Source organism: Mustela nivalis (genome assembly GCF_964662115.1).
Source record: "Mustela nivalis genome assembly, chromosome: 18".
NCBI classification, from domain to species: Eukaryota; Metazoa; Chordata; class Mammalia; order Carnivora; family Mustelidae; genus Mustela; species Mustela nivalis.
The window spans coordinates 12751722-12776780 of record NC_139037.1 but is presented as its reverse complement, the minus strand read 5'-3'; the positions used below and the strand labels follow the sequence as shown (position 1 = coordinate 12776780).

General features: G+C 49.9%; 1 protein-coding gene across 6 annotated transcripts in view; it reads left to right on the top strand.

Annotated features, from left to right (window-relative positions):
- The window catches only part of HYDIN (HYDIN axonemal central pair apparatus protein), a 381505-nt gene that overhangs the window by 287680 nt on the left and 68766 nt on the right, over window positions 1-25059 (top strand). For all 6 annotated transcript variants that reach the window (XM_082712191.1, XM_082712193.1, XM_082712188.1 and 3 more), the window contains 13 exons: window positions 978-1192; window positions 4360-4497; window positions 6604-6787; window positions 9151-9292; window positions 11025-11184; window positions 12549-13187; window positions 16232-16453; window positions 18509-18717; window positions 18891-19073; window positions 20192-20311; window positions 22853-23012; window positions 23115-23287; window positions 24649-24847. In XM_082712191.1, coding sequence (XP_082568317.1) covers window positions 978-1192; window positions 4360-4497; window positions 6604-6787; window positions 9151-9292; window positions 11025-11184; window positions 12549-13187; window positions 16232-16453; window positions 18509-18717; window positions 18891-19073; window positions 20192-20311; window positions 22853-23012; window positions 23115-23287; window positions 24649-24847 — 2744 coding nt within the window. The remainder of the gene's footprint in view (window positions 1-977; window positions 1193-4359; window positions 4498-6603; window positions 6788-9150; window positions 9293-11024; window positions 11185-12548; window positions 13188-16231; window positions 16454-18508; window positions 18718-18890; window positions 19074-20191; window positions 20312-22852; window positions 23013-23114; window positions 23288-24648; window positions 24848-25059) is intronic.

Here is a 25059-nt window from a genome sequence, read left to right as displayed (position 1 = left end):
AAAAGCCATGTGTACTTTTTTAATGCAGCTACTAGAAGAGTTTAAATTACATACATATTATGTGTCCGTTGACAGATGTGGCCCACACGACTGTTTTCGAAGTCGAGCTGTGAGGGAAAGAGAGGGGGTTGTCATGATGATGTCTGGAAAGAAATGAAAGACTGGCTTTTTAAGATAGGGCAGAATGAGGGCAAGGACCAGGAAAGCTGAGAGCCACAGAACAGCCCAGAAGAGACTGCACAGCCATGGCGGGGTGGGGGTGGGGCGGTACTCGGGAGCAGGTGAGTGGGCGCAGGTGGCGGGAGGCCAGCACAGTTATGGAGGCAGAACCGGAGGGGCGGTGACGGGGCTGCATGAGCGCGGGACTGGCCTGCAGATCTCTGGTGCAGCTGCTCTACTGGTGGCTGCAGGCTCTTTGCCCCTCTGCCCCCACCCCACCCCCCCGCCACCTCCAGGGGCAGTATGCAGTCCTTGTACCTATAATCACCTGCTGGGGGAGAGACAGAGGGGACACATGAAGACAGAGCGGGGTAAGCCCGGTGACAGCTCCCAACGGTGTTCTGAGGACCTATTTGCTGAAATATGGTCACGGAGGAGTAACGAGCCTTACCGAGTCTGCCCCGTGCACTGGAGAACCGCGGCAGCTGCCTGGGCACACAGTCGCGTCACCCCACCTTAGTGCTGGGGTCCTAGCGCACCAGCTGTTTCAGAAGTACTTGCCCTCGGGGCTGGAAGAGAATGTGGGGCGACTAACACAGGATCCAGCAGGGACAATGGGCGCTGGAGAAACCCGCATTCTAGCCTCAGGGCCTGCAGCCTCTTTTCCCAGCCCTTTCCAGACGGCTGCAGGCGGAGAAGGCTTTGTGGTCCTCAAGAGAGTCACACCCATCATACTGGGTGTGGTGCCATCCTCACCATCATTTCCTTGCTCTCCTCGGGTGATTTTTAATATAAATCTACTCTCTCTCTCTCTGTAGCCCAGGAGGCTGCTTCGGGCCAAACCGCTGTGGGACAACTACGTCTGAGCAGTGAGACGCTGGGCAAGCTGACCTCAGATTCCACGCTGGTCACCCCCGAAGTTAAACCTACGAAGCCGCTGCGCGGAAGCATGGTGATCGCCAAAAGCAAGACGGAGAGCCACGGCTCCGGGTCTCAGAAGCAGCATCACCAGCACGCGCCTGAGACGCCGCAGGTACAGATCAGGGCTCCCCCGGCGGAGGGTTGGGGTCCTTCCCCCTGCCCTTCCTCCTCAGCAGCCTGCAGCCTTGGCAGCACGGCGTCGTGGCTGCGGGTGCCCTCTCCAGGCTCATGGTGCAGGCGCTGGTAGACATGCTCCTCTGGCAGGGGTTCAGCAAGAACTTTCACATGAGGCACTGGCTTGAGTGCTCGCAAAGCGGAGATAAAAGAAGCAAAATCCCTGTGCTCGCGCTGCACCAAGCGTCCGATGAGGGAGATGACCACACATACCCGTATCTGCAGTAGAATGAGATTGGTGACAAAAGATGTTTGTGAAAAAGAATTGGGGTGAACCACATGACATGGCCAACAACAGCAGTTTCCTACGGCTCAGCCTAATCCTACAGGAACGCTGAGGATGAAACCATTCGTTTCAACTGCAGGGGCTGGGGAGGCTGCACGGGAGTCTGTGAGAGTGTATTAAAGGCACCAGAAAATCCCAATTGTGACCCCAACCCCCCCTTTTTTTAAAGATTTTATTTATTTATTTGACAGATCACAAGCAGGCAGAGAGGCAGGCAGAGAGAGAGGAGGAAGCAGACTCCCCGCTGAGCAGAGAGCCCAACGTGGGGCTTGATCCCAGGACCCTGAGATCATGACCTGAGCAGAAGGCAGAAGCTTAACCCACTGAGCCACTCAGGCGACCCTACCCTTTCAATAAATAGGGAACTTAGAACCTATTCAAGATCACCCCATCCCCCATGCGGCTGCCACAGTGTGACAGGACTCAGGGTTTGGACAACAGTCGCCTTATTGGAGTGCCTCACCCAGAATTGGCTGTTTGGTTTTCCAAAGCTCTCCTAAAGCATGAACTCTCCAATGACTGGAGTTTAGTCATGTTGCAAGTGGGAAGAAATGTGTACTAGATCATATAATGAAGATATGCCCTGTAATATAAGGTCATTTATTTATAAATCACCATGTTATAGGAGAGCACCTGTTGGAAATCCTGGTCTTTTGAATGACATTTAATCTGACATTCACACTTCTCCGTTCCACGACCTCCTCAGGTACTCACTGCCATGGTCATGTTCTAGAACGGGTTCATCATTACCCATAAACTCCAGGACCTCTGCCTTACACTTCTTACTTCCTGACCACCATCTTCTAACTTTCCAGATGACTTACTCCAGGAAGTAATTGGTCCCATGCAAACCTTCAGTCCATATCTTCACTGCCTGCCCCCTCTTCGGTTGTTTTCTTGCCCCGTTTGGGATCCGTGACTGTCCCTGTAGGCTCTCCCTCGCCCCTTCCTCTTCTGCATACTCTCCAAGCAAAAGTTCAGCCCTGGTAAACCCAGTTCTCCACCTCCTGAGGCAGGGTGGCTGAACACAGCCAGAGACAGACCTCTGAATTCCGGCAGTCATGCCCTCTCTCCTGCTTGCGTTGTGCCCTACCTAGTGACTCCTCCCCATCAGCATCGATGCATGTTATATGCCTCCTATCTTTAAAAATACTGCCCTGACGCCCCAGACCACCCTCCCGCTATTACCTCCTCCAGTCAACTCCTCTTCACAGCTCTTCCTCCAAAGACTCGTCACAGGCCTTCCTCTTCAGCCTCACCACATTCTTTCTTTGACCGATTCCAGGGAGGCCCTTGTCCTTACCACCGCTCCTCTCAAGGACCACTTCTCTCAAGGTCACTGCCATTCATCTTACCAGATCCCACGGCCAGTGTTCTCTCCTCATCCCCTGTGACCTCACAGCAGCTGATAACTCCTCCTGGAAGCACTTCCTGGCCATCAGAACACCACACTCTTCTACTTTCCTTCTGCCCATTAAGGACTCCCTCCTCTCCTCCAGGTTCTCCACCTCCTCCAGCTTCTCCACCTCCTCCAGCTTCTCCACCTCCTCCAGATCCTTAGGATTTTGGGCTAGACTAGAACTGAGTCATCTCCATTTGTTAACTACCTTTTCTCCATAGGTGATCTTATCCAACTCATGGCTTAAGTACTTAAATATTTTCAGTATGCATATGACTCTCAAATTTCTATTTCCAATCCTAATTTCTTCCCCAGCTCAGGTGCATACATCCAAACTCACACTGAATGACTTAGAGACCCCTCAAAATTTACATGTTTGAGAAGTGATTCTGGCCCATTCCCAAAATAGAACAAGTCAAAAAAAAAGCTCTTCCCTCAGTTTTTCCTTTCTTAATAATTGACTTTACCATTTTCCAACTTGACCAAGCCAACACTCAAGGAGTCATTCTTGGGGCCCCTCTTTCTTTCACATTCCCTTCCAAGTCCTCGGGGAATGGGATGTGAGGAAAGCGTCGAGCACGTCTCCCCACCTCCACCATGACCATCCTCATCCCTGCCACCATCATCTCCCGCTTGGAGCGTGGAAACATCTAACTAACTAACTAACTAACTAGCCTTCCTGTTTCCACTCTTGTCACCCAAGCAGCAGGCACAGTGGTCTTTCAAAAATAAAACTCAGATCACACGTCTGCCTGAAACATGTCAGCAACTTCCCATAATACTTGGAATAAAATCCGAATTCCTCCCTGGGGTCTACAAGCCCTGCATGTTCACACCCGACTATGTCTTCAACTTTAATGAAGCCCGGCCCTTTTCCCCATCGCTCACTTAGTCTAGTTACACAAGGCTCCCGTGTGCTCCCCAGATCCCAGCAGGCACACTCGGGTTCTTGTCCAACTCTGTCACGCCTCTCTGTCCCTTTACCTCATGCCGTTCTCCCTGGCACTTGCCACTCCTTGAGACTGTTGTTGATTTGTATATTCACGTCGTCCTTTTCTGTCTGCCCCGCTAGTCCGTGTCCACATGGACAGCAACATTGCCAGCCTTCTTTGTTGTGTCCCTAGTGCTAGAGGGGTCCGTCGTGCACAGTGGTTGCTCAATTACTATTTCTTGAATGAACAAATTCAGGGTGTTCAGTACATACACAAAGCAGCTTCCATGGTGTCCTGCCTGAAGCTCGCAGCAGTTCTTTAAGAGAGACAGGAATTTTCCATTCTACGATGCAATCCCCATATTACGGATGAGGAAATGGGGCCCAGAGAGATTTCATCATTTCCATGAGGTCACATGGCTTGTACGTGTGAGAGCTGCTGGGACACCAAGCTGGATTCTAACTCCTGATCCTTCTCCCGCTCCACAGGTTTCCTCCAGCCCCCTCCCAACGGGGCCCGCGCAGCGCCGGCTCAGCGTCAGCCCCAGTATCGGAGGTGAGACGGGGCTTGTGAGCTGTGTGCTCCCCGAGGACCTGCTCATCCAGATCCTGGCTGAGCGCATCCAGGTGGGTCCGTGCCCCCAGCCCCGCCCCTGCACAGAGCTACGGGGCTCCCACACCATCCCTGTGCTGGGAGCTAAGGTTCTGATCCATAGCGCACCCACGACTGCTCAGAATCTAGGAAGGTTGGGTTTCTTCTGTACCTTCTGTACAGGAAGGTTGGGTTTCTTCGTCCCCAACAGCCATTTGCTTGTCCTTTTGACATCCCTGGTCAGCCCCGGGCCCTGGTGCAGCCTGAAGCCACACGCCTTAAAGTTCTAGTGATCAGGTTACATGTTTTTTTAAAAAATCAGTCATGATACAGCCCTCTGGTAGCGTAGTAAAAATCATCTCATGGAGTCACGGAAAGTTAGAACTTCATTAATTTCTATAAAAAATCATCTTCAATATGTTATTAAGTGAGAAAAGCAGATTATGAAATAATACATAAAGCACAAGTACATTTCTATAAAAGTATTTCTAAATGTGTATCATACAGATCTAGTAAAAACTCCCAAAGCACATGTAAATGATTATCTTTGTTTAACAGAATAGTGGATTTTTAGTTCTCTCCTTACATTTCTGAATTACTTCACAATGGCAGATTGCTTTTAAAGTCAAGAAACGCATTAATTGTTTCCATTTTTTTTTTTTTTCAGAATGTGTTGTACAGTTAAAAGAAAACAAGATCAGCAGGAATGGGGAGGGTACCACTTAAGCCTGTTTGCTGCTTATGGTTTCCAGAGAGCTAAATTGTTCACCAGGTCCTGGAGTTGTCCGTTTGCCTAGGTTTTTTCAAACTGGGCCACAATAGTACTTGCACATTTAAGTAGAATGAAACGGGGCCTGAGCTTCCCAAGAGGAGTGTTAATAGAGGAAATGACTCGTGTTCAGGTTTAATGGCGACTGCGGCCAAGGTGCTGTCCCCTTCAGTGAATGTGAGCCAGGCGGGCCAGTATATGTGCAGGTGTGCCACAGGCCCGGGTTAAATCTCGTGGGGCAGCCAAAGTGGCCCCACAGAACTGACCTACTTAAAACACCCATCCTGGATGAAACATGAAATTTTGCCTGCTTCTTTCATTGACAGTCTTGCTACAAACAAAACAAAACAAAACAAAAAAACAGCAGTTGCAATAAATGGTGTCTTTAGTGATGTAGTTGATTTATATTCTGACACAAGATTCTTGCCTCATCAAAAACCAGTAGTGATGGGACACCCGGGTGGCTCAGTAGGTGAAGTGTCTGCCTTTGGCTTAGGTCATAATCGCAGGATCCTGGGATGGAGCCCTGCATTGGGCTCCTTGCTTAGCGGGGGCCCTGCTTCTCCCTCTGCCTCTGCCCCTCCCATACATACTCACTCACTTGCTCTTACTCTCTCTCAAATAAATGAAATCTTTTTTTTTTTTTAAGATTTTATTTATTTGACAGAGATTACAAGTAGGCAAGAGGAAGCAGGCTCTCCGCGGAGCACAGAGCCCAATGTGGGGCTCGATCCTAGGACCCTGGGATCATGACCTGAGCCGAAAGCAGAGGCTTTAACACACTGAGCCACCGAGGCACCCCAAATGAAATCATTTTTTTAAAAAAACCAAAAAACCCAGCTGTGATCAGCCTCTGCCCAGGGGTGCTCGTGTGTAACACATCAGTGCAGCAGAGGGCGCTCTTCCGTGATTCATGGGATGGAGCTCCTTCCCGGCCTCCAGCGTTACTAACCCTGGGAAAGCTACCAAGGGCACACCTGCTCCTGCGGCCCTTGCTGTCTGTTTTTCGGTGCGTGGGAATATCTTGCCTTTCCACCTTCCATCCTGCACCCCCTGCACCTTCCCAGACCCTCACTTTCACATTCCGCTTGCTTCCCCCATTTCCATAGCGACAGAATCAACCTTTCACTCTGCAAATACAGATAATGAAGATCCTTCGTGACTGGTAAACTCTTTGGGTGTTTCTCTTGTATGTTCTAACAACGTAGCAGGTGGAAGGGTGGCTCCTCGGTGTTTTCCTCGGGGGCACGGTAGGCCTGCCGACCTGGTTGCAGCCCCAGGGAAAGCGCCCGCAGAGGAACGAGCAGCCCTTCTCTGTAGGGAGCTGGGTAACTGCGGCCCTGCTAACCATCTCTACTCTCTGCGCTTTCAGCTGAGTGACTGCTTCCGGGCAGTGGTGTTTGACAGCCTCGAGACCCTCTTCGCTCGGAACATGGCCGTGGCTCTCCTCTGCCTTCTGAAGGCCATCGGCTGCCGGGACCACATCTACGTTATCAACATGGCCCAGGACTACACAGCCATGAAGGCCCAGGAGAAAGCCAAAAAGGAGCAAGAAGGTAAAGCCCCATGCCCTCCTCGGCTGTCCCTCTGGCAGAGCCAGGGGCCGTGTGAAATGCTTCCCCACCAGGCTGACCCACCAGGACTATTCCATTCGCCGTGTCTCCCCTCTGTGCGTAAGGCACCTGGCAGACCCAGGTGACCTGTTGAGAGACGACAGGCTGAGGGATGAACCCAGCCGGCTCCTCTCGTAATAGTCACATTCCCCTTTCCCCCGATATTGCAGTGTGTCCCTTTATCTCCTCTATAATCACAGCCAGCCCAAGGGGACCCCGTCACCGTACGGTCCCAACCTGACTCAGGTGACTCATTAGCTGCTTGCTTTTGCTTACGACAGCTGTGCACTTCTTGCCAAGCTGGAGGTGCTGAGAAACCTCACGAGCCCGTTTCTGCATCTTAGCAGGCTCTGTCCAGCCGTCGCAGCAAACACTCTGTACATCTGAAACGCCTGGGCATGGCACCTGGGGTTATTTGATCCTCTCAGTGGCTCTCTGAAGATCATTGTCCCCCCCTTTACAGATGAGGAAAATGACTCTTGGTTTTGGCTCAGGTCATGATCTCAGGGCCATGGGAGTGAGCCCCGCGTCGGGCTCCGCGCTCAGTGGGAGTCTACTTAAGATTCTCTCTCTTCCTCTCCCTCTGCTCTCTCTCCCCACTCATGCTTGCTCTCTCTCCCTCTCTCAAATAAATAAATAATTCTTTTTTTTTTTTTTTAATCACACAGCAAATTAGTAAGGTCTGTGTAATTCTGAAACCTTTGCATTTTCTGTCGCTACAACAGTGGCTTGAAAATTTTTTCAGTGACTGAAAAATAGATATACACACATACAAAGTAAGGTCAGCTTGAGTTCCTGCTGTAGTCAGAAGCAGTCGTAACCAATTTTGGTCCCCAGGGGAGGAAGCCACGCGGTCCCTGGGAGGCAGAGTTCTGCTCTGGCCTCAGCACTGGTCACATCACAGCCCTTCCTTACTTGGCCTTACCTCTGTCTTCTGGGAAAATCTACACAAATCGTAATGCTTTCCCATTAAGGGAAATAATTACAAACATGAGGTCTCTTAGCTCTTAAACAGAGTTCAAAGACTTCTTCCTTACATTCTCAACCAGAGAAAAATTAGGAAGAATGACCAGGCATCCCTAGCAGTGTTCCAACCTCCAGCTTCCTGGTTTTTCAGAAAGCTCATTTCCAACTTAAAAGAAAATATCTCTTTCATTTTCTCAATTACCTGCGGGTTGAAGTTTTTCGCAGTTGCATTATGGGCTCCTCTCCCTTTGAAGATTCCTCTGCCTTTGAAGAAGTCCTGAGACAGCATCCAGTAACAATAGTATTGTATTAAAATCTAATTTTTACTGAACGTTTATGAATCTGCCAGGCACTAGCCTAAACGCTTTACAGGATTACTTATTTGATCCCCACCACAGCCCGGGAAAGAGAAATCATTATTCTTATCTGTTTCTGTCCCTTGGTGAGTGTCAGAGAAAGATCTCCAGACACATCTCTCTGAGCCCAGAGCTCAAACCCAGAAGAAGAGAAGGTGGGAAGTTGTGCTGGTGACGCGTGAAAAAGAGGCCGAGAGCCTTCGTGCTGGGAGCAAGCCTCGCTTTTGGACCTGGAGTCTGAAGGGTGTGGGAGATGGTGCCCCTTTGTCTGCAAATGGCTCTGTCACCCTGAGGACTCTGGTGGCATATGTTCGTCATGGATAAAGTCAGCAGGTGGCCTGTTCCTTCCCTATCGCTGCAGTGGCAACTTACCACAAACCTGGTGACTTCCAACAACACAGGCTTACTGTCTTGCAGTTCTGGAAGTCAGGAGTCCTAAAAGCGGGTTATCGGCAGGACTCCGTTTCTTTGAAGGCTCCAGGGAGAGAATCCTTTCCCTTGCCTTTCCGAGCTTCCAGAGGCCACCAGCCTTCCTCAGCTCACGGTCCCTACTTCACAGCCTTCTGACCTCTGCTTCCATCATCTCGTTCTCTGACTCTGACCCTCCTGTCTCCCTCTTACAAGGACCTTTGTGGTTATACTGGGCCCACCCAGACAATCTAGGACTGTCTCCCCAGTTCAGGGTCCTTAGCATAACCACACCTGCAAAATCCTCCCTGCCATGCCAGGTCCCAGGTCCCAGTCACCCTTCTGGGGACTGGGGCATCTCTGGAACTGCTATTCCAGATGGGTACCAGGTTTGGAGCCGTGTGAGTGAAGCAAGGCCCACCAGAGATCAGGCACGCCGCCCCGGCGCCAGCCCCCTTCCCCTGGCACAGACCGCTCTGTAGTCGGTGTAGGCAGGGAGTAAAGCCACCGGGGCACCCCGCAGCCAAGGCTGGGGACTTCCCTCCCCTCCCCTTCCTGTCTTTGTTCCCTCCACAGAGCGCAAACGCAGGGAGGCACTTGAGAAAGAGAAGGAGCGTCTCCAAAATATTGATGAGGATGAATATGACGCCATGACAGAGGAGGAGAAGACCGTGTTCAATCGAGAGGTTCAGCAGGCCCTCCGCGAGAGGAAGAAGAGGTCAGAGTCAGGGGCCAGGCAGGGCGGAAGTGGTTCTCCTGGGAGTAACCCACAGCCCGTCCTGAAGGCTGGGGTCACCTTCCAGGGGAGCAGCCATGACCAAGGGAGACCCCGGAGGATGACCTGCTAAGAGCAGGAAAACACGTTGCGCATCGAGGGTGTTGGTTGCGGCAGCCTTCCTGGGTTTCTCTCATTCTCTCCTTCCTTCTCTCTGGAGGGCGTCTGACTAGGGGGAGTTTATATGACGGAATGGGGGGTACTTCTGGCCCCTGGGCTGTCCTGGGGCTCTCCCTAGTTTCCCCTGACACCTGTCCCCTAGGTCCAGCTCATCAATCAGCCTCTGTGCTCAGTTGTCCGCAGCTGGTGACTGAGAGGCCACTCTCTTGACATGAGCTGAATGCTTGTCCCCAGAACTCGGCCATTTCTCCTTCCCCAACCACCATCGTGGCCTTTGGTGGTGGTATCTGTCCCCTGAGTTCTGGCTGCCTCTCCCACTTGATCCTCAGCCTGGGCTTTGCCAGAGACCCTGGGCAGACTCTCAGCCACTCTCTGTGCCCATCGCTGGGGACCACACAGGAATGACTGGATCCGCTCCACACCACCTGGGGCCCAGGAGACTCAGGCTATCTCAGCTACAGGTTAGGCGGAGGATAAATGTCTTATCTGCCTTCAGACCTTCAAACATGCCAGGGAAAGAGGGCGGATTTCTTATCTTCCGTAGAATTCCAAACATTGGAAGGGACAGACCCAAGATACTTGCCCTTCCATTTAACCTCCTTCTCTCCTCTTCCTCTACTTGCAGATTACTCCCACTGACCCCCAGAGAGCTCTTATGTGCTCTCCACCCCCACAGTGTGCTCTCATTTCTTCATCTGAATGGTCCCTTGTAAAAATGCCTGGTTCTCCAGGGGTATACAAAGCCTGGCTTTGGGATTCCAAAGGAAGGTCTTTTCTTTCTCGTCCAGGTCATTGCTTTCAGGAATTCACTTCAAGGTGCACTTAGAGAGAGAGGAGGAATGCAGCTTTCAGATCCAGCGCCATGGCCCTAAGCTAGCCATTAGGGACTGCTATTGAAAATACGATCTCTTGTTGTCTGAACATCAGACATGACCGTGTCGGAAGCCGAGCCTCATCTGAATTGCTTATTTATTCATTTTAGCGAAAGAGAGAGAAAGAGAAAGCACGCACAAGGGCAGGGGAAAAGGCAGAGGGAGAGGGAGAGAGAGAGTCTCCAGCAGAGACCCCCCGCCCCCCCCACCACTGCCCTGCTGAGCACGGAGCCTGACACGGGGCTCGACCCAGGGCTCAATTCCACAACTCTGAGACCCTGACCTGAGCTGAAATCAAGAGTAGGACCTTTACCTGACTTCACCCCCTCCAGGTGCCCCTGAAAGTCACTTTTTAAAAACTGTTAACATCAAGCTTATTTTTAGCCCTTGCCTTGTTCTCTTATGAAAGAAGATTGGAATAGAAATACAGACTGAGAATTCCTCTTCGTTGAGTTGGAGTCCATCCGTTTTGCTGAGTGACCGCTCCGAGACCCTGCTTTCTTTCCTTCTCCACCCCCCTTCCTCCTTCCTTCCTTCCCATTTACACAGATTTCTTTTGTTCGTTCTTTCTATGCCCAAGAAAACTCTTCCCTGGTCCACCCATCCAGACCCTCGCAGGCAGAGGAGGGTCTCGGGGCCGGAGGGGCTCTGAACTCTTGTTTTCTCGGCCTGGTTCGATGAAGGGAGCTGGAGAGGCTGGCACGGGAGATGCAGGAGAAGAAGCTGCAGCAGGAGCTTGAGCGGCAAAGGGAAGAAGATGAACTGAAGCGGAAAGTCAAAAAGCCAAAGCAATTACCAGTGAAGGAGGAGCCTCCCGCGAAGAAATCGCAAACCAACCGGCAGGTAGCAACCCTCACTCGCTCCTCAGCAAGAGGCAGAACCGAGGAAGCGGTCGCTGTGACTAGCCCCTCAGGCCAGCACATGTCGCTTCCACAGAACTGACCTGATACCGTTCGGGTCTCGTGGTGGAGCAGAGGTGGGAGGGAAGGGGCTGACATTTGCTGAGAGCTGACTGTGGGCCAGGAGCTCGGCCTGCACTTTATTTGCCTCCCCTCGTGCCCTCTGGGGTTCAGAGACATGAGCCCCACCCCAAGAGAGTTCCGGGACCCCCCCCCCAGTTACATCTGACCACAGTCCTTGTCTTTCCACTGTCCCCCAACAAGTCCCCTAGATGCTGCTGAACAGGCTGCCTTAACGGGGCCTCCAGTCAGCCGCAAAGCCTGGGGAGCCCCTATGTTCAACCAAGAGCTTATCTTGACCCACAGTCTAGGGAGCCACTCTGACATCAGCTTGGCCTTGCAGACCCATGGCGCCGGTTGATCCGCCTGCCACGCTTAGCGGTCACGCATCTTACCAACAATGGAGAAAGAGAGGGTTGGGGCCAAGCCCCCTCCCTCCTTGGTGAGCAAACGCTCTAGGAGACAGCTGTGCCACCACCGACCGGTCCACACTCTCCAGGCTGTGTTAGAGATCCAGACAGATGTGGAGAAGGAGGAGTACAGTGAGGCCAGGGAACAGCCAACCCTGGCCAGGCCTGCCTCCAAGCCCGTCCTTAGGGAGGAAGAGCGCCGTCAGCCGGAACGGGGACTCTGGGCTGTCCTGCCAGCTGTCCTCTTGAGACTCGACTCGACTTTATGTCACCAAAGAATGACCAGAAACCTGTGGAGCCTCCCCAAGGATTTCATCCAGGGGAGAAGAAAATCAGAGCCCACAAAGCAAGTTTAAAAAGAGAGAAAGAATCAAGTTGGTTTCTCTTTGCCAGGCTACGTAAATAAATACATATTTTTTTTTAAAGCCTTGGGCACAGCCAAATTCTAAACTTCTGTTTGTTGCCAACAAAGGGCCATAGAGAGGATGTTTTATCAAACACCCCCCAGGTGATCCTCAGAGCCCTGATGTAAGGCAGGAGGCACCTGCAATCCTGTGGGGCTTCAGGCAGTTTTTTCTCCCTTAAAGAACTGTTTTAAGCATTTTTTTTAAAAGATTTTATTTATTTATTTGACAGAGATCACAAATAGGCAGAGAGGCAGGCGGGGGCGGGGGCGGTTTGTGGGGAAGCAGGTTCCCTGTTGAGCAGAGAGCCCTATGTGGGGCTCCATCCCAGGACCCCCGGGGACCATGACCTGAGCGGAAGGCAGAGGCCCCAACCCAATGAGCCACCCAGGCGCCCCATGTTTTAAGCATATTTTATGTGTTTTGCTTTCTAGATTCTTACTTTTTCCAAACTAGAGGTCAAGACGGATGCACTGGAAAGGAAAACATCTGTTAGGGAACATTTAAATGAGAAGGATGATCTAAGCAAGAAGAGGAAGAACCAGCTGGGAGACATGCCCCTGCTCGGGCCCCCCCTGGTGCAGGAGCAAGAGGACAGTGAAGCGGACCTCCTGAAGGACGCCGACAAGCACCTGGCCCAGAAGTTTAAGACCTACGAGCTGACTCTGAAGGATATTCAGAATATCCTCATGAACTGGGACCGGAAGCAAGGCATTCTGCTGCATCACGCCGGCGCCGACGACATGGCCCACGAGCCCGACGACCAGCGCCAGGCCCCTTCAGGCGGCCGCCGAGGCCGCAAGGACCGGGAGAGGGAGCGCGCGGAGAAGGAGCGCGCGGAGAAGGAGCGCCAGGAACGGGAGAAGGCCGAGAGGGAGCGTCTGGAGAAGCTCCGGGCCCTGGAGGAGCGGAGCGACGGCGGCGGCGGCGGCGAGTGGGAGGGCGGGGAGGAGGACCACCACGAGGGCAGGAAGGACCTGGGTGTGCCGTTCATAACCGTCCCCACGCCCGACTTCGAGGGCGTGAGCTGGAGGCAGGCCGTGGAGAGTGACAGGCTTCCCAAAGAGGATCAGGTACAGACTCTTCTCTGGGATGGAGACGTGGGTACTGTGCTGACCGCCACTAAAGGGTTCCTTTCTGTACCCCCTTAATTCCATTCATCTCTGAGGTCCCCTTGGATAGGCGACAACAGTGGCTAAGAGGACCTTTTTCTAGTTGGTGAAAACACATGGGAATTTCCACAGATCTAAATGACTCCATCGAACCTCATAAAAAAACTGCCTATAGAGTTTTGGGGGGGGGGGGTATTTATTTTGTTTTTATTTAAATTCTAGTTAGTTAACGTATACTGTAATGCTGGTTTCAGGAGTCGAATTTAGGGATTCATTCAGTTCCATATGACACCCAGTGCTCATCCCAGCAAGTGCCCTCCGCAGTGCCCAGCACCCCTCCAGCCCACCCACACCCACCTCCCCCCAGCAAGCCTGTTTGCTCTCTATCATCAAGAGTCTCCTATGATTTGCTTCCCTCTCTTTTTTTTTTTCCTTCCCCTATGTTTATTTGCTTGTTTTTTAAATTCTACATCTGAGTGAGGTCATATGGTGTTTGCCTTTCTCTGGCTGACTTATTTTTTTTTTAAGTAGGCTCCACACCTGACGTGGGGCTTGAACTCATGACCCTGAGATCAAGAGTCACACACTCTTAACAACTGAGCCAGCCAGGCATGCCTCTCTGATCAACTTATTTCACTTAACAATACTCTCTAGCTCTATCCACATCACCATGAAGGGCAAGATTTCATTCTTTTTGATAGCTGAGTAATATTCCACTATATATATATATATATACACACATACCACCTCTGCTTTCTCCGCTTATCAGTCATTGGACATCAGGGCTCTTCTCCATAACTGGCTCTTGTTGATGCTGCTGCTATAAACATTGGGGTAAAGGTGCCCCTTCAAGTCTGTATTGTAGTGTCAGTTGGATAAATACCTAATAGTGTAAGTGCTGGGTTATAAGGTAGTTCAGCTGTTAACTTTTTGAGGAACCTCCATGCTGTTCTCCAGAGTGGCTGCACCAGCTTGCATTCCCACCAACAGTGTAGGAGGGCTCCCCTTTGTCCACATCCTTGCTGACACCTGCTGTTTCCCGTGTTGTTAGTTTTAGCCATTCTGACAGGTGCGAGGTGGCATCTCATTGTGGTTTTGATGTGCATGTCCCTGATAATGAGTGATGTCCAACACCTTCTCATGTGTCTGTTGGCCATCTGTGTGTCTTCTTTGGAGAAATGTCTATTCATGTCTTCTGCCTGTTTCTTAACTGGATTGTTTGCTCTTAGGGGTATTAAATTTAGTAAGTTCTTCATAGATTTTCAGAGTTGCTTTTTAAATATCGACAATACTAGTGTTATCGGCTGGCTAGATAGGTGTACTGTGGAAGCAAGAGTCTCAGTTACTTGAAAATCTTCTTCCCACAAGCTTCTTTATAGTGACAGAAATCATACTATTAGATGGCTTTTTGTCCCTAGAAAATATTGCATTGCCAGAAGCCCCTGCGTGAGGGTTTGGAGGAGATGGTTTTTATAGCATTTTGTCCAGAAATGAGCTTTTTCTGCAAACACCAGAAAGCAAATATTTTAAGCTGCAAGTCCTACAGTCTCTGTCACAACCACCACCATGTAAATCAACAGACATGACTCCGTCCCTGTACAACTTAATTTACAAAAGCAGGTAACAGGCCAGATCTGACCTGGGGGCCACAGTTTGCTGATTTTTAGTTTAGTTGATCGGAAACTAGATGCAGCCTTAACAAGGAGAGAACAGAGCCAGGGAGGAAGGTTTGGCAGGTGAGAGTTGATGGGAAAACACAGATAATTCCTCAAAGGGGCGGACTGGGGTGGGATGCGGCCGCACGTGGAGAGTCTCGCCGCAGAGGTCCGGGTAGGCCGAAGGCTGGAAGATGACTGGGGGACACACGACAACAAACCACTCGTCTCACAGTTCTGCCTGAGGAGACTCTTGGCCACTTTTCTCCCCAGAAATATGTTTTTTGAGAAAGAACTTCTTCTCATCTTGTTTTATGTTCCAGGGCTATAGCCAAGGTTACCTTCTGGCTTATTCTCGTTGTCCACACACCCCAAGCGACAGCTTAGACTGTTGGTTACAGTTCTTGACCCCTGGCTCCATTTAATAATTGGTACAAACTACCCATTCCTTTCCCTCACAGACCTTCAAACCCTGGGAGTGAACACTGGCTACGCTTAGGCAGGAAAAGCCTTTGGCGGCCGGACCCGCAGGATTCCACACACACAGCTGCCGGCTCGGCCTAAGTGCCTGCTTGGTCCACAGAACGGACGCTGTGGCGGGCTGTCCAATTTACCTTTGTGACAGTGACTTATGCGGAGATCGCCTGCTTGGGCTACAGGGTTTCCCTGCTGGGATGGGAGCTGCCGAGAAACGTTCAAGCCGCCCGCTCTGGCGGGTGCCCACTCAGTTGAAACAGCAGAAGCGGAGCATGCCGGAGGAATGCATTTTCTCTTCGGTTTCTTTTCGACTTCTCTCTTCTTTCCCATCCTTCACCCAATTCCCAGAACCCTGACTTGTTTTCTTTGCCAAACTTGACCTGTTCCAACCCTCACTTACTTTCAGCCTCAGAAAGAAAGAACATTTAAAGGTAACAGAAAGATTAACATGGGACCTGAAGGCAGATGGACCGACTCTGTAGCATTGACCTCAGAATCTTGAGAGCTGGCAGCGAAAACATACGGAGCGCCTGCTGTGTGCTCAGCCCTCGTGTCTGTCCCAGTGGAGTTTACATCCATTTGCAGAGACAGACACGACAAGGGGACTAAGACCATGATAAGAGAAGGATAGGGGACACGCAGTCCACAGCAAGAGCCCCAGCCTGCTCTGGGGGCACAGGGGTCGAGAAAGACCTGCAGAGCTGTGTCATGGGCCCTTCATCCCCCTTCCCCAACATGTGCCCAGGGCAGAGGCACCTCCCAAGAGTGTTAGGAAGAGGCAGGAGAGTCCAAACCTCCCTGTGCTCACTCAGGGGAGCAGCTGGGGACACCCTGCCCTCTGCCTCAGAAATTAACCATTGGCTTTTCCTTTAGATCCTGGACATCTTGGGTCTGGGTTCCTCGGGACCACCCATCCCACCTCCCGCCTTATTCTCAGTCATCTCCTACCCCCTGAAGCGGCTGCCTTTGGCCACAACAGAAATCCTGAAGCATTTCGTGTTTGTGATCTCCCCATCTGAAGAGCTGTCCCTGCTGGAGGAGAAAAGAGAAGGGGAAGCAGAAGCAGAGCTTTTGGGCACTGCAGGCTCTGGGAAGGTAAGGAGCAAGCCAGCCTCTTGTTCTCCTGATTTTGGTAGGACTTCAGTTGGGCAGACAAGGAAGGTCCCCCTCCGCATGGTCAAGAACGGGGTATGGTGTTGGGCGTCACATTCACTGACGTGTTTGCCATTGACTCGTCGCGTATCCCAGCTGGGGACCCCACGTGAGCCTCTCTCAAAATGCCTGATTCTCATCTTGCACCCTTTCTGGTCCCCGTGGGATGGTCTAGGGAACTCGTTGAATTGCTCTAAAGCTCATTTGGGAGAAATAATAAGCAAATGCAGCGTGGTCTCTCTCTCTCTTTTTTTCCAAAAGCAGCTCTCTTTAAAAAAGATATTAGAATGTATTGGGAGGCTAAGGTCATTCACACAGTATATGAGAAGACAAGAATCAGTAGGGGCACCTGGATGGCTCGGTGGGTTAAAGCCTCTGCCTTCGGCTCAGGTCATGATCCCAGAGTCCTGGGATCAAGCCCCACATCGGGCTCTCTGCTCAGCAGGGAGCCTGCTTCCTCCTCTTTCTCTGCCTACCTCTCTGCCTACTTGTGATCTCTGCCTGTCAAAAAAATAAATAAAATCTTTAAAAAAAAAAAAAAAGAATAGACACAAGTTAAGGGAACACACAACACTAAGAAAAGAACAGATTTTCAAAGAAGTTGTGAGTATGAGATTGGATATTGTGGTAAACTCACTTTTTATCTCTTTGCCTGACACAATAGAGTAAAATTAATTCCAGCTAGATCAAAACTATGAGTAACTGAAATGAAATCACATGTAAGTAGAAGAAAATAGATATGTAATTAATAGAATAAATCACAAAGGAAAATGGGTTTGACCAATAATTGCAGAAGGTATGTCTATTAAAAGCTGGAGAAGGGTTATTTATTCCCAGAAAAATATGGTAGCCCCAGATTTGAATCTCTCCACCCAGCTTCCTACAAACCAGGCACATCAGCAAAGAATAATAAAATCACCGGTAGGAAATAAAATCACCAGTAGGCCCCACCTCAGCCTCAATTTGGTGAAGAGATTGACTCAAACTTCTATTTAAAAAAAAAAAAAATAAAATAAATGGGGAATTATCGTCTGAGATCAGCAGCATGAATGGACACACCCTACTAGAAAAAAGTCCAAATAAAAAAGAAAATGGAAAAAATTGCCCACATCGGAGGTGACGATGACACCCACTTCTTTCCATAAAATTAGCCATTAACAGAAAAGGGTTAAGCATTCTTGAACTTAACCATTCTAGGAGAAACTCTAATTCATCCCCAGTTGGCAAAGGAAAGCTCTTCATTCTAGAAGAATGGCAGCCAAAACTATAGAAAGAATAGTAAAATTAGAAATGAAGTAATTAATTAAAGGAGCACCAACTGATCTAAAAAGCAGTACTTTGTTGGGAAACAAGATACTACAACCAGAACCTCGTCCCACAGGGGACTAGCTGGCAGCAAAGGGAAACACCCCACTATGGAGGCCAGTCTGGCGAGTGCCATTCCCGGGTGAATAGAGTGCATCGGTAATCATGGGTTGAGGTGGCTTTTTTTTTTTTTTTTTGGTCCCTTGTTGTGATGGAGTGTGACATAGACAGCACCTTCTCTGAATCTCATCAAACTTTATGCCTAATTTCCAGTTTACAGAAAATACAGGGAATGAAGGAATAAGCGAAATGATGCTCGAGGAATAGTCAGAAAATTTCAGAGTATGGCATATTCTATAGGAATACAGATCTGGTCTGCCCACAAGTCAGTGTGACGGGGTGAGGGGTCTGGAGTAAGGGGTACTAAAGACACACCCCAACAAAACGCAGTGCAGGAAACCTCTTCCTGCAGCTCGAAGCTTTCTCTGGGCTTCGGCCTCCTCTTCAGGGAATGGGGAGCCCAGGAAAGCACCAGCTCTCCTCCTCTTCTCCACTGGGGAAGTGGGCTAGGCCCTCCTCTCTGCCCTCGGCAGCTGCCAGCATCCTGCACACGCAGCACACACGTATTCGAGGCGTCTCTGTCTTCCGTGTATGTCAATGAGTACTTAAGCTTTGTGTTTGTGTTTAATTGAGACCCAGGAGGAGCAGACCACCTCCTCTAAGGGGAGCAGACAGAAACCAAAAGAAAAAGCAGACCAGGCCCGAGACACTCAGAAGGACAAACGTCGCATGGCCATCAACAGGAAGGGCCTCTCTGCGGGAACAGCCGGAGCCATTGCCCCCTTGTCGGACATGGACCAGAACAACTTCGCTGGGCAATTCTCCCAGGAGAAATTCATCAGGTGGGCCTCTGAGTCACCCAGAGAAGGGAATGCTAGAGCCCCGAATAGAAGGCGCGCCTGTCCTGCCAGCAGGGCCTCCGGATGGCCAGGACTTCTCCCAGGCGGCAGCCCTGTCTGCTCTCAGAGGCCCAAAGGAAGGCTTCTCTCTTTAAAAGGTCTGTGGTCGTTTGCAGGCTGAATCATTTCCGGTGGATCGTGCCAGCCAACGGTGAGGTGACGCTGCGAATACACTTCTCTTCCAACGACCTCGGGAACTTCGACCAGACGTTCAACTTCGAGATCCTTGGAACCCGCCGCCAGTACCAGCTCTATTGCCGAGGTGTCTGCTGTTACCCCTACATTTGCCAAGACCCGAAGTAAGTGTATTTTACCTTAAAAGAGATAGTTGATCGAACTAGAACAATACATAGAAGCAAGGCCCTTGCACACGGACAACACGCAGATTTATGAAGCGTGCCATATGTGTGCCCACCAAGACCACAGGCTGCCGGGGCTGGACCGTGGGTATATCCAAGAAGTAATAAATCACTAGGCCTTGCCTATTAATAAACAATATCTACACCTAAAAGAGAAAGAGAGAGAGAGAGTTGAAAAATATTGAATAAATAAATGAGTGAGTCGACAAACATTTTCTTTTGCCCCATGGCGCTTTAAGCAAGGTAGCTCTTACTGCTAACATGGAACTGGGGCAGCACCCAGGCCCTCTGGTCGTATGGGGCTTCGGTGTCTTGGACATCCACGAAGCCACAGGAATGGCATGGACCATCAGAGTGAGCTACAGAGAATGTTAATAGGTGCGAAGGCCAGGGAAGCGTCGCCCTCTGGCCAGTTAGTTTGCTTATTGGACAATGAGGCAAACTTAAGCAGGTTTTATGTGTACTCTCGGATTTTTTTTTATTTGTCCTGTAATATCACTAAAGGTGTGACTCTCTCCATGGGGGAACATTTTTCTGAGCTACCAAATACCACTGTACCCCTTATCCACAACATAAAGTCACCCAGTGGGCAAGCTAGTGGGACAAACCCTCCAGGGCTGAGGCCTTTTATAGCTTATCCATAAATCAGCTTAAATATGGCTTATCGACCAAGAGGAGCTTTTTTGCTGTTCTTACCAGGGCCCACACTGAACAAGGAACTCTGAAGCTGGTTAATGTCCACCAGAACTAGTTTTCCACGGAGATTTTCAGTTTTTCTGGTTGAGCGCACTGGCATGGGAAATCTCTCAGTCTACCATCAGCCACTCATTATGAAAGACACCTGGGAATTTTTTCCTCAAGTTCAAGCTCTCATCCCTGGGGATGGTGGAAGGGAGGGAGAAGGAATAAGGGTCAACTAAGGTCCTCAGATTAAGAATCATTCTGTCTCCAGATACTTGAACCCTTTGCTGAAGGGTTGGGTTCAGGTCACTATCAAATGGAGGCATTGAACTTGCACTCAGACAGCCTCTCCTCCTCTTTTCCTCCCCTGTGTTCAGAGTGGTATTTCCTCAGCGAAAGCCAGACATGAAGCAAAACGAGGTCATCTTTAAGAAGTATATTATGAGCACGGAGAGGTTTTACTTCGGGCCACTGCTTTGCGGAAAATCAAGAGATAAGTACGTGTTCCATTATTTCAAGGCAAATTTCAGACATCCCGTTGGACTCACGAATGGTACATGCCGGGGTGCCCTGTGGACATAGCTTTTACTATTGCTGCCTCGGTTAGCTCTGAACCACAGGAGAACCGGGTTCTTGTGCCCCAAGTTTCTGCTAAGCCACCCAGATGAATGTGGGTGCCATCTTCCCAGATGGAAAAGCCTGGAGACGGATGAGGTTTTAGTGGGGAAAGAGTAGGACCAAGCGTCTACTTTGGGATATGTTGTTTGAGATGCTTAGGAGATATAGCTAGTAGCCACACACACCAAGGAATAAGCTCTGCGGTCTGGTTCTCAGGGGACCTCCATGGGGTTCAACAACAGAGAGGTCCCAGGAGTCTAAGCAAAGGTCCTTTTGGGGATTTCTGAGGATGAAGCCCGAGCAAAGTGAGTTGAGGAATCAGTGGGAGGTGAGAGAATGGAGACCAAGTGTAAAGGTCGTTCTCTGGAAATCTTGGCCCTGAGGAGAAGGGCAGGCAGCGGAGGACAAGAGGGGACATGGGACCCAGGGACACTGCTCACACACTGCGGTTCTTACGCTGTTTGGATGCCAAGGGGACACAGGGAGGAGGAGGTAGGCGTTTCCAGAGGAAGTAAGGGCCATTGGAGGTACAGCTCCCTGAGACCACACGAACGGGGTACAGAGATGCTGTTCCTTCCAGGAAGAGGGTTCACCACTGCCCACTAGGGGGAGTGAAGGCGGACGGCTTTGGGTGCAGATGTGGTTGGGCCCGGGAGAAGGTTCCCATGCTACGGTCTGTTTTCTCCATAACACATGTTGTGAGGTCATCCCTAACAGGAAGGGAAGCAGAGGGAAGATAGAAATGTTGAGAAAATAGAGAGCAGATGAAACAGTTTTTTGTGGAAAGTTGGAGAGGTAGAATAGTAAAGAAACAGAGGAAGGTTGTCGGGCAGAATTGGGGCCCTGAGTGATGTTGACGGTCACAGGTTTTTAGAGATACCAGTTTTTTTCGGGTATGTATAAACTTCTCACTGTGTAGGCAGGGAGGCGTGACCAGAACTGGACCCAGCTCTAAGCACGTCTTAATTCAGTCTGGCATTTATTATGGTGATTAGAGTTTGTGCTCTTGCTGACTTGGTAGAACAAACAAAGCCTCTTTGTTCTCCAGCCTCTTAATAACTGGAGTTTGGTTCCTGAGAGGCTGGACCAGAAAGCCAAGACTCACAGGGTTGACTGATGCTGGAGTGGATCTGCTTCTAGAAGGGGCCCAGTAGAAGGGCTTCGCAGAGAGAAGAAGGGGGTTCAGGTTGATGAACATGATAGACACTGCAGTCCAGGGTCAAGAGTCAGGGAAATCATTGCTATTCAGAGAGACATGGGTCCTGGCAGTCCTGGAACCCACCAGAACTTGGGGCCAGACTGCACTGGCCTAGGAGGAGAGGGATTACAGTGGCCCAAAAAACAAGACCCAGTACAACCGGGTGTTATCTGTTTTCTCAAACCCTGCTGAGCCTCAGTGTTCTCATCTGCAAAATGGGAAAATCAAAGCAGCCGTCCACAGATTTGTGAAACTGAACTGGATAATCAGGACTTAGCACATGGGATTTAGCACAGTAAAGGCCACCACCCCTTTGGCAGCGCCACAGAGAGCACTCTGCACTCTGCCTCTCTGACCCTGAGTTGCTCTCCACCGTTTACTGTCCTTCCTTCCTCCATCACTGCATATCCAAAAAGCTTTTCAGACTGTCCCTGGCTGTGCATCTTCACCAGCATTCCTTGTACTTTCTGTGGTTCCTTTTTATTAACCTTTAACCGAGCAGCTTCTAATGCCCACAGTGCTCACCTCTGTGGCTCTTTCCCCAAGTCACAAGGGAACAGAAACAGCCTTGCAACAGTGAACCACGCCAAACGAATCCATGTCAAAACAGCAATGTCGTGTACAGGTCTAGGAGAAGGAGGTCAATGTGATCATCTCTAAGGCAGGTGGGAAAGAACAAACCGCTCTCAAAGGATTATATGTCCTGGGAATATAAGCCCTGGGAAGGGTAGATCCTCACATTTCTCAGAATTCTTTGCAATAATGGAGCACCTGGCTGCCTCTGTTGATAGAGCATGTGACTCTTGATCTTAGGGTCGTGAGTTTGAGCCCCATGTTGGGTATAGAGATTACTTAAATAAATAAATAAACTTTTTTTAAAAAAAAGAATACTTTGCAATAATAGCTACCATCTGGAGGCATTTGATATCTGTAGCTGTCCTGAAGAGCATTAGGTACACCATTGCGTGTTAATACTCATAGGAATCCTAAGAAGTATTATCATCCCATCTTAGAGATGAGGAGACCAAGGCTTGGCAGGGGTGGGGGAAGGGAAGGTCAAGTCCAGCTGCAAGTCTTCACAACTGTGAAGCTTAGCTGCCAGGCCACTGTCTCAGTGCACCACATTACCCTCTGGCACTGCCGTACGCCCCACAGTCTCCTTTGCCACCTGAACTCCCAGTCCATCCTTAAATCCACATCCCTAATCTTTGTTCACTTCCAGGTACAAGTCCTCCTTGTTCCCAGGCAACACAGAGACGCTGACCATCCTGAACAGTTCCCCAATGGTCGTGGAGGCATTCTTCTGTTTTCAGAATGATGTCAAAGCAAACACCTACTTCCTGGAGCCCATCAACATGACTCTGAAACCCAATGAGAAGCAGGTACAGCCACACGGAAACAAGTCCACCGGGGCAAGTCTTTCCTGGGAAATTGGAGGTCGCGGCATTCTTAGCATCAATGTACTCTTTTGATGCTTCCTTTAGATGCTGAATATATGGGCCTACCCTACCGCGGTCGGTGTCTTTGATGACTGCATTGTCTGCTGCATCAAGGAGAACCCAGAGCCAGCTGTCTTCAAGTTAACCTGCCAAGGAGTCCGCCCAGAACTCGAGCTGGACTCCAAACAATTGCATTTTGACCGGCTCTTGTTGCACAGGTCAGAGTTCTGGATGATACCAAGACTGCGATGGGATTTAAAGAACACTTAGTTCTAGGGTGGCCAACTCGTCCCAATTTTCTCAGCCCTCTCCTTGTTTTAGCACTGAAAATCCTGCATCTGGGGAAACTTCTGGTCCTGTACAAACCAAGACGTTTCGCCCATGGGGTCCAGGGCCAACCACCCCCCAAAATTAACTGCCAAAATGTGTGCATATTTGCATTTTTCTCAGAAGGAATCACTTTTTCCAAATTCTCTAAGCAGTCCATTGCCCTCAAAGGTTAAGAATCTTTGCTTTAGAAGTTAAAGCACAAGTAAGTGAAACCACATAATTGTCTTTCTCCGCTTAACTTATTTCACTCAGCATAATCTCCGCCAGTCCCATTCATATTGATGGATGGGTACCATTCATACCAAAAGTTGGGTATTCATCCTTTCTGATGGCTGAGTAATATTCCATAGTATATATGGACCACATCTTCTTTATCCATTCATCTATTGAAGGGCATCACAGCTCTTTCTACAGTTTGACGATTGTGGACATTGCTGCTATGAACACTGGGGTACATATGGCCCTTCTTTTCACTACATCTGTATCTTTGGGGAAAATATCCCAGTAGTGCAATTGCCAGATCATAGAGTAGCTCTATTTTTAATTTTTTGAGGAATCTCCACACTGTTTTTCAAAGTGGCTACCCAGCTTGCATTCCGACCAACAGTGTAAGAGGGTTCCCCTTTCTCCACTTACTTGTGGGACATAAGGAATAACATGGAGGACATTAAGAGAAGGAAAGGAAAAGTAAATTGAGGGAAACCGGAGGGGGAGACGAGCCATGAGAGACTGTGGACTCTGAGAAACAGGGTTTTAGAGAGGAGGCAGGGGGCATGGGTGAGCCCGGTGACGGGTGTTAAGGAGGGCACGTATTGCATGGCCCACTGGGTGTTTTATGTAAACAATGAATCTTGGAACAGTGCATTAAAAACTAATGCTGTATTTCATGGTGACTAACATAACGCAACAACAACAACAAAAAATATAGATTCTCCTGGAAAAGGAAGGAGGGAAGGAAGGAAAGAAGGAAGAAATTGAAGCACAGAGAACACTAGACAAAAACTAGAACTTAACATTTTATCCACTGGCATTATATTATTCTAAATAGAGAATGTTTATTTCTGGGGCTACTAGAAGAGACGATAATATGTATCCTGCATTCCTTCATTGCCACGGCAAGGCCCTGTCCCCTGGTGAACTCCAGTTAGTGAACTAAGCAATGACGAAAGTAACCAGAAGGGCATTTTTGGACCTGCCTGAATAAATCAGAACCATTTGAGATAGACAAAACTCCTTTTGGTCTCTGCAGGAAAGAATGCAAGGTGGTTCTTCTCCGCAACGTCACACCCCTGCCGGTGGCCTGGCGGATCACCAGCCTGGATCACCTGGGCGATGACTTCGCCGTGTCCACCATGCAGGGGACCATCCCCAGCAAGGCAGAGTACAGCCTGCAGGTGTACTTCCAGCCCTCCAAGCCCGTCAACATCAAGAAGATGATCCGGTTGGAGGTGAGGTGCCGCACATCTCCAGACTTGGCCATGAGAATGTGTACATCCTGGGTTCTCTGACAAGCCCACGCTCATACACACGCTCACACACACACACGGAGCCACGTCTCTGTGTTACACGCTCCTTACCGATCCCTGTTTGACAACCACTGACCCACAGTGTCTTGCTCTGCACCCAACTGAAAGCTCTGTGGAGACAGTCTTGTTCATGG